Source organism: Bombina bombina, chromosome 2 (genome assembly GCF_027579735.1).
Source record: "Bombina bombina isolate aBomBom1 chromosome 2, aBomBom1.pri, whole genome shotgun sequence".
NCBI classification, from domain to species: Eukaryota; Metazoa; Chordata; class Amphibia; order Anura; family Bombinatoridae; genus Bombina; species Bombina bombina.
In genome coordinates this window covers 761,530,588-761,543,687 of record NC_069500.1, presented here as the reverse complement: position 1 = coordinate 761,543,687, position 13,100 = coordinate 761,530,588, and the positions used below count along the sequence as shown (strand labels likewise).

Below are 13,100 nucleotides of genomic sequence, written 5' to 3'. Positions count from 1 at the left end.
CTCATCCGTCGTTTCTGCCCTAGGATATGTGGGCTCCTAAGCAGATCCAGATAGCTGTTTCTGTTCTTTTCTGAGGTTGTAAACTCTTGGTGTTCTTTTCCTTTACTACAATGCAGCCTGCGGTCAGGCAGTTGCGTTCAAAATGTTGTCCTTCAGGATAATAGACTTCTTGTCTAGGATTGCATCGGTATCGATGCAGAAGTTGGTCCTTTAAATTATCTATTCATTGCCCTGTTACGTTTCTGGGATATCTCTCCAGGTTCCAGTATCTCTTGCAGTCGGGTAATCCGCCTTCTTTGGGTCTTCGGGCTCAGCAAGGGGATTCTTTCCCTTTTTCTCTGGGATCGTACCTTGAGGACATTTCAGACCTCTTTAGCATAGTCTCTTTGTTTCCGTGTCCTTCCTCTGGAAGTGTACGGTTTTGGGAGTCCTGGTTGTCCTCCTTGTTGTGTTTGTGGAGGAGTGTTTCTTCTTCTGATCTCATAGTCATTGGGACTCTCGTCTCCTCAGAGGTTTGTGTGCTCATTTTGGGACTAGTGTTTTTGTTTGGTCTCCGACGTGGGCTCTTACGGTCCTAATTGTGGGGCAGTTACTTGGTTCTGCTAACTTTTGGGTCCTTTGCTTCTGTTGAAACAGTTTTCGGGTGATTTTTTTTTTTTCAGGCGGTGGTGCCCTCAGAATGGGCCGCCTTATTGTTACCCCCCTGTTAGCATTCAGTGTCCTCTATAGCTTGGGTATTGTTTTACCAAAAGTAATGAATGCAGCTGTGGACTCTCCCTGTATTTAGAAGGAAAACTAAAATTATGACTTACCAGAAAATATTTCCTTTCCTTCGATACAGGGAGAGTCCACAGCTCCCGCCCGTGCTCTCTGGAGGGCTGCCCTAAATTTAAATTGATTTATTCTGGCACCTTTTCACCCTGATATTTCTCCTACTGTTCCTTGTTCCCTCGGCAGAATGACTGGGGGATGAGGGGAGTGGGGGAGGTATTTAAGCCTTTGGCTGGAGTGTCTTTGCCTCTTCCTGGTGGCCAGGTTCTGTATTCCCAAAAATAATGAATGCAGCTGTGGACTCTCCCTGTATCGAAGGAAAGGAAATGATCTGGTAAGTCATAATTTTAGTTTTCTAATTTCCTTATATTATCAAATTTACCTTTTTTTGTTATCCTTTGTTAAACATTAGTTCCTCTCCATGAGGACATACATAGGTAGGTTCAGGAGCACGTAGCTTCAGCTCTATATGTATAAAGTTATTGCAGACACATCTGTCATATAGTGCTTAAAGGGATAGAAAGGTCAAAATGGAAATGTTCATGGGTGCAATTCAATTTTAAATGTAAGCATTTGTGCAATATACTTCCATTAGCAACAGTGCTTCTAGTAAAAGTTACTGTTTCAGCGGTATATGCACATATGCTACATGTGAGTAGTGCATCAAGATTCAAACACCACACCTTCTCAGAGGCAATTCTTGTCATACAAGCCACTGTAGTGTTTGAATGCTGATGCGCTGGGCACTCACGGAATATGTGCATATGACTCTTTAAAAATTGCAAAAAAATGTACTAAAGAAAATGTAAACGCACCCATGTACATTTCAATTTTGACTTTTCTATACCTTTAAGACACATGCACACTCCTGAACCTCCACTCCTGTGCTCTCATGGAAAAAAGCTATGTTTTTAACCATGGATACCAAAAGAAATGTCAGATAGAACATATAATTTTAAACTGTCCACTTTTCCTCTATTAACTATTTTGTTTCATTCTCGTGGTATCCTTTATTGACAAAACAGTGCACTACTGGGAGCTATCTGAACACATCAGTAAGCCAATGATAAGAGGTATATATGTGCACCCACCAATCAGCAGCTAGCTCCCAAACCTACCTAGGTAAGCTTTTTAACAAATGCTACCAAGATAATGAAGCAAATTAGATAATAGACATAAGTTGGAAACTTGTTTAAAACCGCGTGCTCTATTTGACAAAACAACATTTTGGGGGGTTTCATGTCCTTTTAAGGTGTTAATGCATACAATTTTATTGGGGTAGAAATATTTGTGATATTTATATCTGGTTTTGCCCTTTTAGCTCTAAAGCTGCCCTCCAGGACCTGGACCCCTCCCCAAGAACATGATGATCCAACAAAACCCAATAAAAACGAGACAGGTGATGCCAATGCAAAGTGTTGCTCTTGTCCTAAGAGTGAATCCCAGATCCAAAAAGAACAGGAAGAAACCGCTTTCCGAAAAACATTTGAGAATTATCTGCACAATGAAGTTTTCATTCCCAGGTATGCAATATGGAAAGAGAAAGGAAAATGGTATAATAATTGGAAATCTAGTATATAGAGGAATATTTTTTTCGTGATGGGGAGGAAGGGGAAAGGGTCATAGAAGGGCAATACAGATTTAAAGATGCAATGTCTATAAGGACTAAAGTAAGTATCCCAGATGCTAAAGTCAAAACTCACACTCTTTCTGTTTTTTTATTCCTCAAAGGTCTTTACGGAAACGGCGTGACCTATTTGGCATTGCTAATGGCACTTTTCCAGACCAAACCACTACCCCACCTCTTTCCAACTCTTCCTCCACCAACTTGTCTGAGAACACAGAGTTTAAAAAACTATCAACAAATGTTTATTCCAAGGAGTCCCTGGTCATTTCTGGGCTGAAGCACTTTACTGCTTACCGCATTGAGATTGAAGCCTGCAATCGAGCAAATCAGAAGAACTGTGGAGTGGCAGCTTATGTCAGCGCTAGGACAATTCCAGAGCGTAAGCTTACATCTCACATAACACATGACACAAAGTACTCCTACTTAAAGGGATAGTCTAGTCAAAATTAAACTTTCATGATTCAGATAGAGCATGCAATTTTAAGCACCTTTCTAATTTACTCCTATTATCAATTTGTCTTCATTCTCTTGCTATCTTTATTTGAAAAACAAGAAAATACAGCTTAGGAGCCGGACGATTTTTGGTTCAGCACCTGGGTAGCGCTTGCTGATTGGTGGCTAAATGTAGCCACCAATCAGCAAGTGCAATCCAGGGTGCTGAACCAAAAATGGGCCAGCTCCTTACCTTAGATTCAAATAAAGATAGCAAGAGAAAGAAGACATTGATAATAGGAGAAGATTTGAAAAGTTGCTTAAAATGTCATGCTCTATCTGAATCATGAAAGAAAAAATGTGGGTTTAGTATCCCTTTAATTATCTTTCGCTTCATGTGTTGTCTCTTATTATATGAAAAAAGATGTTTGACAGAGAGTATAATATAATGATCCCATTTTAAATGATACAATATGGCATATAAGCATTTACAGTCATACAACATGAATTCCTTTTTATGTCTTTAACTTTTTAGTTAAAATTCATCAGCTTTATTTCATAACCAAAGTATCTTTTACACATTTTAAAACCATGCAAAAGGATGTTTAAAAAAATGGAGAGAAAGAAAAAGAGATTTCAGCAACAAATAAAAAAGAAAGAATTAGGAGAAATAATCGGAACCTATTATAATTGTACATTTCTGTTTCCTTAGTCAAGGCCGATAACATTGTGGGCCCAATTCTACATGAAATCACAAATCAAGAAATCCAGCTGACATGGAGTGAGCCAAAAAACCCCAATGGGTTAATCATTCTGTATGAGGTGCATTGCACACGAATTGGAGAAACAGAGGTAAAAGCCTTATCTTTTTTACTGTAGGTAGAAAACCAAAAGAGCCTTTTAAATAATGAATTGTGCTGAGTGTTACTCTTTACTGTTGCAGGAGACGCCCCAATGCATATCTCAGAAGCAGTATGCAATGGATGGGGGAATGAAGCTTCGGGTATCCAAGCCTGGAAACTATAGCGTCAAAATCAGGGCTACCTCACTAGCAGGGAATGGGTCCTGGACAGAGCCCACGTACGTTTTAGTGCCGGATATAGGTGTGTATCACTGTACTGTTTTGGGTTCTTGTATTTCTCTATGTTGTGTTATTAAATCCCTTTGCATGTAGACAGAATTATTAGCCAAACTTTTGAACTATTCTGCATTTTGGGTATAGATAAACCTGTTGTATATAAGTATGAAATTTGAGTGTCAGACATGTTGATTCACTATTTTGTGAACAATGGACAATACCAGCATTGGAATTATTGAAACAAACATAATATCCAAAAACAGGATGCTTCTTGGTTAAAATAATTATTAAAGGGACATAATATTTATATGCTAAATCACTTCAAAGTGATGCAGTATAACTGTAAAAAGCTGACAGGAAAATATCACCTGAGCATCTCTATGTAAAAAAGGAAGATATTTTACCTCACAATCTCCTCAGCTCACCAGAGTAAGTGCTGTGTAAAAAGTTATACTCAGCTGCTGTGTCCAGCTGCAGGTAAAAAAATAAATAAGAAATGAACAGCAGCCAATCGGCATCAGCAGTGCTGAGGTCATGAACTTTTTTTACTTTGATCTCATGAGATTTCACTTAACTCTTATGAGGTTTCATAGTAAACTTTCTTGTGAATACTTCCTTGTGAATGGGGTGTGAATACTTAGGACATTTTGAGTTTAAATTTCTTTCTTTTTTACATAGAGATGTTCAGGTGATATTTTCTAGTCAGCTTTTTACAGCTATGCTGCATCACTTTCAAGTGCTTCAACATTTGGGTATCATGGCCCTTTAAGTCTCTGCTTTGATAAAAAGTTGAAGGAATAATGCTCAAATATTACTCCATAAGTTGACTAAGAGTATAGTGTGAAATATAGTGGCAATAAGTTCTCATTTGTCTGTAACTACATTTAACAACATACTTTTTTTCCAGTAAAGAATATAATAATATAATACATTTAGAAAATAAAAAAGAAGAAAAAAAACCTTAAAGGGACAGTAAAGCCAGAATTAAACTTTCAAGACTCAGAACATGCCATTTTAATCAACTTTCCAATCTACTTCTATTATCAATTTTGCTTAGTTTGTATCCTTTTTAAAGAGTAATCCTAGCTGAGCTTAGGAGTGTTCATGCATCTTAAGCAGTCAATGGCTGCAATATTTGCAACTTTGTATAACATTGCTATAAACATTGTTGCAAACACTGCTGCAAGGTGGCTCTAGACATGTGCACACTCCTAAGCTCAGCTACGATTACTCTTAACAAGGATACAAACTAAGCAAAATTGATAATTGGTAATCCCTGAACTCTTAAAAGGGCATTACAGGTGGCCCTCGTTTTACAACGGTTCAATTTACACCGTTTCAGAATAACAACCTTTTTTTCTAGTCATGTGACTGCTATTGAAAAGCATTGAGAAGCAGTGCATTTATTAAAATAGCCAGTAGGTGGAGCTGTCCGCTTGTTTTGCAGCAAAGCCAAGCAAGCTGAAATTAATCAGTTTAACCAGACCTGAGCTATCGAGCAGATTACAAAGGAACAAGATCTTCCTGTCTATAAATCAGTCCAGATTGGAATGCATAGAAAGAACTGTTTGCAGAAAAATGCAAATGAAGTCTGTGTTGTGTGATTATTTTATTAGGTTTATAATGCTGTTTAGCAAATGTTTTTGTTAATTTAACTTAGTTCAATTATATATTCTGTGTTGTGTGATTATTTTATTAGGTTTATAATGCTGTTTAGCATTTAAAGTCTTCATTTCAAAGCTTTAAAAATAATGTATTAGGTGTTACTTATGACAATTTTGAGAGGGGCCTGGAACCTATCTCCCTCACTTCCCATTGACTTACATTATAAACTGGGTTTCAATTTACAACGGTTTCGATTTACAACCATTCCTTCTGGAACCTAACCCCGGCGTAAACTGAGGGCTACCTGTATAGTGATAAAATGATGTGCTTTATTTGTTAGAGCATGTAATGTTATCACTAGCGATGCTGCAACTGTATATGTCGAGTTTTCTTTGCATGTTTTTGTATCTCTGTATAATATTTTACATCAAATTTCAATTTTGTATAGTTTATTAATTTAATATTTTCCTTTTCTTTCTCAGACAACAATTACTATACGGTGAACATTGTTGTGGGCATTGCCGTTGCTGTGATTGCAGTCATCGTTTCTGTATTGTGTTGTATCATTTTGTATATGAAAAAAAAGTAAGTTACCTGAGGATTCTCTTATCTTTTGTAGTCTGTATGAAACATAGAATTGACAGTAGATAAGAACCAAAAGGCCCATCAAGTCTACCAATATTACATATTACTGTTTCCTTAGGATAGCCTTATGCATGCCCCAGGCAATTTTTAATTATTTTACAGTCTTTGTCTTTACCACCTCTATTGGAAGTTTATTCCATGAATCCACCACCCTTTCTGTAAAAGAAAAACGCTTCCTCACATTTCTCCTGAATCTGCTACCCTCTAATTTAAGATTATAACCCCTTGTTTTGGCATTTCTTTTTTCTGGAAAATACTTTCAGCTTCCACTGCATCCAGTGTACAAGAGAATAAACAGCAATTATGTTCTGCAACTTAATGCTAATTGAGGTTCTACAGTTTCAGTAAATAATAATAAAATAAAAAAAAAAAGCAATTGATACATAATTGTCTAAATATAGAACCCTTGGTTATTAGAAACATTGAAATTTGGTTAGCCATGTGTTAATCATATCAAATAGGTTACAATTGCATTTTTATTTCTGCATTTATTATCTGTTAGTTAAATGAATGCCGAAAATGGCCACAGTCTGAGGCATACAGCTTATTTTGGCGCCAGATTTATTAGAGTAAAAGTGCAACATACAGATATCTATATGTGGCACTTTTACTTTAATAAATCCGGCGCCAAATGCCACAGACCAGGCGCATTTTCGACATTTCATTTCTCTAACGAATAATGAATGCCAAAATAAAGCACATACAGTATATAATAGTTTGGAAAATAGACTGGGAATAACACAATGATCTGTTCTGTTCACTCAGAAATGCAGAAGGACCCACAGGACCACTGTATGCTTCCTCTAACCCTGAATATTTGAGTGCAAGTGATGGTGAGTAAACAGCTGACATAGCAGTTTTTTAATTATTCTTTTAGTTATTTTGTTGCTAATAATAATAATAATTTCTGAATTGATAAATTAGTGGGTTATAGCTTTATGACACTTTAAGCTTGGTCGAAACGTTACAGAAATCCTTTGGACTTGTTCCCCTCCTAGTAGACAGCGAGATGCCAACAGTTGGTGCATGTTCTGCTTCAGCCAAAGTTGTTTTTTTGTTTTCCATCTTAATGGGAGGAGAGTCCACTGCTTTATTCATTACTTGTGGGAATTAAGAACCTGGCCACCAGGAGGAGGCAAAGACACCCCAGCCAAAGGCTTAAATACCTCCCCAACTCCCCCAGTCATTCTTTGCCTTTCGTCACAGGAGGTTGGCAGAGAAGTGTTGGAAGATTCGGAGTAGTCTCTTATGGAGGGTAGTACTCTTCGAAATGGGACTGGAGTTTTAAGTAGTCCTGTCAGCCTCTCAGTGAGTGCATGGGTGAATTTTAGAGTCCGGAGATGCAGGGAGAGTCTTTCTGCGAACCCATCCCGACTCAGTTTAACAGCTGCATTAGCAATTAGCGTTGACGAGTTTCGCTGCCTGCTTTTCTTCTCTCAAGTCCATATCAGGAGCGATGCTACTACGCTGTCACACTTGAAGGACCATGTTCCTGTTCCACGGCATTGATTCTGGTAAGATCATTTCATTTATATATATTTAATAACGCAAGAAGACAGTGTCACAGTGTGGCTCCTTTATCTTTATAGAATCTAGAGTAATACCCTCGTAAGGGGGTTATTGAACAGGGGGTATTTTATTATGCATAATATTGTTTATTGTGTTTCTGCCGCATTTGTGTGAGATGAGGCTCCGTCAGTGTGGAACAGTCAGTTCATTAGCGAGAGATTGAGGCAGGATTTTTTGGGGCGTCTCTCTCTCGAGTGCAGGGGCGGTCCTGTGGCCTCTGTAACTTCCCCTTTCTTGACCTGCATTCGGAGGAGACGAAAGCTGTTTCTTGTAGTCCGGGTCATAGGAGGTGGTGAGTGCCCTGACCATTGGGATAAAGGTGCCATTTATTTTTTGATCAAGTCCATAATAAAGGCGCAAGCTATGGAGGACTCTGATATATTAGAGGATACTCACTCTTTATCTAAACCAATTAACTGTGTATATTGTGAGGAGGTTCCAGTCGAACTGCCTACGCAACTCTGTTCCACATGCTTTGACAATATTGCTATATCCAAAAAGAATAAAGTATTTAGTACGACTGAGCCATCCACCTCTGAGGGTTCTCCGCCCCATGAGGTACGTTCCCTACAATCATCTCCAGGGCACTACTAATCCTCCTACGGAAGGGTCCCTTTGGCCTCCAGACTTTGCTGATCAGTTACAGACAGCGGTTTCTGCGGCCATTAATGAGATGCCTCGCCCTACTAAGCGCAAGCGGAAGGTACGGCACTGGTATCCGTCTCAGGGGTCTTAGACTCCGCTGGATGTCTCTGACAGATTATCCGCTGAGGAGGACAACTCTGAGTTATTATAGGATGTCACTTCTGGGTCGGAATCGGCCACTTCTAGGCCTCCGTCCGCGGAGGAAGCAGATTTTAAATTTAAGATGGAGCATTTGCGCTTTCTGCTGAAAGAGGTATTTGCTACATTGGAGGTTCCAGAACCGAAGCTACTGGAGGAACCTTCGATCCCTAAATTGGATAGGGTTTACGAGGACAGGGTAGTGCCCGAGGCCTTCCCGGTTCCAGTCAAGATGGCTAACATTATTAAGAATGAATGGGAGAAACTTGGTTCGTCCTTTTTTCCCCCCTCTTCTTTTAAAAAGCTTTTCCCCGTTCCAGGCGTGCAGCTTGAACTGTGGGGAACCGTCCCTAAGGTGGATGGTGCTATCTCCACGCTCGCTAAGAGAACGACTATTCCTCTTTCAAGGAACCCATGGATAAAAAGATGGAGTCCGTGTTGCGGATGATGTTCCAACTCATGGGGTTCGTTTTCCAACCTGCGGCGGCGGTCGCTACAGTGGCTGGTGTGGCTACCTATTGATGTGACGCTCTATCAGCCATGGTCGAGGTGGTGACTCCCCTCAAGATTCTAGAACGAATCGAGGCCTTAAGGGTAGCACATTCGTTCATCTGTGATGCTAACATGCAGATTACAAGAGGAACAAAATTGCAAGGGTGGCACAATTTGATTATTTAAACAAAGCAGACACCTGTCCATAGGAGCAGGATCCTGTTTCATTATGCAGAAAACTTGGTTAGCAAAATAAACAAAAAATGTATTGTTTATTAAGGTACTGGCCCTTTAAATAAAAAACACAGTAGTGTCTTTATCTAGAAAAAATAAACTGCGTCCACTAGGGTTGCACCAATACTAGTATCGGTATCGGTGCCGATACCAAGTATTTGCACCGATACTTAAACCGATACCTCCAATTCCTACCCATATGCCATATTGTGGCGTTTTTCAAACTGCATGTTCCCATTTTGTTTTAAGCTGGAGTGGAGACTTAACTAAAAATTGTTCACTTCTGTTCTGCCAATACAAATTGCTGTTATTTGTATTATTGTACGTCAGAGCAGTGCTCCAAAAGCTGCTATTTTACAGCTGGAAGCCTCTCATCTTGCACAATTATGCTCAAAATATACTGTACTCTGAGGAACACCCTTAGCCAGGGCTGGACTGGGAATAAAAAGCAGCCCTGGAAAAATATGAAGACCAGCCATATTTTCTGTTGAGTCAGTAGAATACAAATGCCCCATTTTTCTCAAAGGGGATTACTGGGATACTACTTCCCCAATATTATTTTCAGAATTAAATTATATGACTTTGTATTAACTACAAGTGTCAGATTTATCAGTTATATAGGCACCCTACAACCCAATTGCATCCAGTAATTGCCCCTTTAAATTGTAGCTTTCCAGTTCAAGCTGCTGCATTTATTGTTGATATTATTTATATATGTTAATGTAATAATTTTATTTATAAACATGTTCTATGAACGTTGTGACAACAAGCACATAAAACTGTTTTATTATTTCAAAATGTATTTTGAGATACAGTTCATAATTATAAAGAAGCGATCTTAAATCATTAGTCTGTATTGTGCTTGGTAAACTGTCATGACATTAAAAAGTATCGGTAATTGGTATCGGTGAGTATTTGAAAAAAAAGTATCGGTACTTGTACTCGGTCTTAAAAAAATGGTATCGGTGCAAACCTAGCGTCCACCAATATACAGAGTTAATGCTTTATCTTATGATGTAAAGACAATCACTCTAATATTTTGCCCCTTATAAGTCAAGAAGTCAACTAAGGTTCCTAAGCGCACCTCTACACCTTAGTCTATGACTGAGGTGCCTACCTGCCCCCTCGTAGCGATCGAGTGCAAGGATAGATCCGACTCAGCCAGAGAAGCAGTCACAATCGCTCCGTATGTCTCCAAAGATCGGAACTCAGAGCTCACGTGACCGGTCTGTGAAGCTCCACAACTACTCTAAAGCGCACGTTTCAATCCGGAAAAGGAGTGTAATAAAATGAAGCCGCTTCCTGTAGCTCATAGCTAAGTCTAAGACGGCTTAAAGATTGTATCTGCGATAATTAAAGTGCCCCAAAACACCACGTTCCTACATATTACCAGAACTAAGTGTGATTTGTCAAATTAACCCTGCATAAACTCATGAGCCAAAATAAGTGGTTAAAGGGACACTGAACCCAAATTTTTTCTTTTGTGATTCAGATAGAACAAGCAATTTTAAGCAACTTTCTAATTTACTCATATTATAACATTTTCTTCATTCTCTTGGTATCCTTATTTGAAAAGTAAGAATGTAAGTTTAGATGCCGGCCCATTTTTGGTGAACAACCTGGGTTGTCCTTGCTGATTGGACAGCACCAATAAACAAGTGCTGTCCATGGGTCTATGCCTTCTTTTTCATATAAAGATAGCAATAGATTAAAGAAAATTTGATAATAGGAGTAAATTAAAAAGTTGCTTAAAATGGCATGCTCTATCTGAATCACAAAAGAAAAAAAAAATGGGTCCAGTGTCCCTTTAACGCCTTCCTTTCCATAAAGGAGGTTAACCCATGTCTCCAGATCACATACACAGAGTGCCTGCCTACTGACATAAATAAATCTGTACACAGGATTCTAGTCCCAAGTATATTGCAGTCTTAAGGTTAACCCCTTCAGTGACAGCCTCCTAGCCCCAGAAGACAAAATGCACTTACCTGCACATCTAGCTGTCGGGCAGGAGGACAGCTCACACAGTATGAAAGGACTCCACTCCTTACAGAGACCTATGGAAAAAAGAAAGAACCTACTCTGGCTTTCCATACAAGGGCAGCAAATATGTTAGGAAAACGCAGCGAGGCCTACCTCATAAGTTCCTAACTGCTTTAAAGCCACCACTACCCTACTGAAGAGATTAATGTGAAGTATGTCTAGATCCAAAAACTTGCTTGAAGCGAAGGAAATTAAATTTTCTTCAGACACCAAAACTTCACCTCCTCCATGCACCAAGGCAAAGAGAATGACTGGGGTTTGTGGGAAGGGGAGTGATACTTAAAAGCTTTGCTGTGGTGCTCTTTGCCTCCTCCTGCTGGCCAGGAGTGACATTCCCAACAGTAATTGATGATGTCATGGACTCACCATATCTTAAGAAAGAAAATGCTTATTGTGTTTGGAGGCTAAAATAATTCCTTCTGTACAGTTTTGCTCTACATGTTTAAATAAAACTTTAAAGTTTAAATATAAGATGCCTCAAGCTTTACATGCAGTGCCCTGCGGTTCCTCTCAACCTCCTGGTTTGTTTTTTTACCTGGGGATTTCGCTGCGCAGATTATTTCTTCTGTTTCTTCAGCTTTTCCAAAGGTTTCTGGTAAATGAAAGAGGAAATCTAAACATATTGATGTTAGTAAGGCTGACTCCGCTAAAGCTGTGTTAGTCAGTTTGTCTCAATTATCTGATGAGGATGATTCTTTAGTGGCTTATGGGGGGAAATTGTCAGATTCTGATACTGTAGTGACAAATTTTGCAGATTCAGAGGAGATTAATTTCAGATTTAAGTTAGAACACCTTCGAGTTCTTTTGAAGGAGGTTCTTGCTACTTTGGAAGAATCCAAATCTGTTGCAGAAAATCCAAAGAGGTCTAGTAAGCTTAATAGGGTATATGATGTACCCTCATCTTGGAAGTATTTCCAGTTCCAGACCGTATGGCAGATATTATAACTTGGGAATGGGATAAACCAGGGATTCCTTTTTCTCCGTCCCCTGTTTTTAAAAAGATGTTCCCTGTTGCTGACTCTATTCGTGACCCATGGCGCACAGTGCCCAAGGTTAAAGAGAGCTATCTCTGCTCTGGCTAAAAGAACTTCTATTCCTATAGAAGATAGTTATTTCAAGGATCACATGGATAAGAAACTCGAGGCATTTTTGAAGAAGATGTACATTCATCAGGGATTACAGTGGCAACCTGTTGCTAGTATTGCTACAGTTGCAGGGGCATCTTATTGGTGCAATGATTTATCTGATCCTATAGAGGAGATCCAAGATAGGATCAAGGCTCTCAAGCTAGGCAATACCTTTATTTGTGATGTTAACATGCAAGTTCTTAGGTTGGGTGCTAAGATTTCTGGTTTTACTGTTTTCGCTCGCAGAGCTCACAAGTTAAAATCTTGGTCTGCAGATGTTACATCCAAGTCCAAGCTTTTATCTCTGCCTTATAAGGGTAAATCCTTGTTTGGACCAGGTCTGGCAGAAATTATTTCTGACAATACAGGTGGACGGGTTCTTTCCTACCTCAGGATAAAATGAATAGGGTCGCCAGAATTCAAATTTTCGTTCCTTTCGTAACTTTAAGGGACAGACGTCTTCCTTTTCCAAATCGGATCAATCCAAGTCTTCTTGGAGGTCCAGTCAGCCTTGGAATAGGGGGAAGCAAGCTAAGAAGCTTTCCGTTGATTCACGCAATGTTCCAGATCTTTGGGCCATAGATATAGTATCCCACGGTTATAGAATAGAATTCAAATCTTGTCCTCCCAGGGGCAGGTTCCACCTGTCAAGGTTATCTGTGAATCAGATAAAAACAGAGGCCTTCTTAAACTGCGT

General features: G+C 39.2%; 1 protein-coding gene across 1 annotated transcript in view; it reads left to right on the top strand.

The window, feature by feature from the left end:
- INSR (insulin receptor) overlaps positions 1-13,100 on the top strand; it is a 327,427-nt gene that overhangs the window by 252,427 nt on the left and 61,900 nt on the right. The window contains exons 10-15 of the mRNA XM_053702881.1: positions 2,093-2,294; positions 2,503-2,777; positions 3,543-3,682; positions 3,774-3,933; positions 5,996-6,098; positions 6,924-6,991. Of these exons, the coding sequence (XP_053558856.1) occupies positions 2,093-2,294; positions 2,503-2,777; positions 3,543-3,682; positions 3,774-3,933; positions 5,996-6,098; positions 6,924-6,991 (948 nt within the window). The remainder of the gene's footprint in view (positions 1-2,092; positions 2,295-2,502; positions 2,778-3,542; positions 3,683-3,773; positions 3,934-5,995; positions 6,099-6,923; positions 6,992-13,100) is intronic.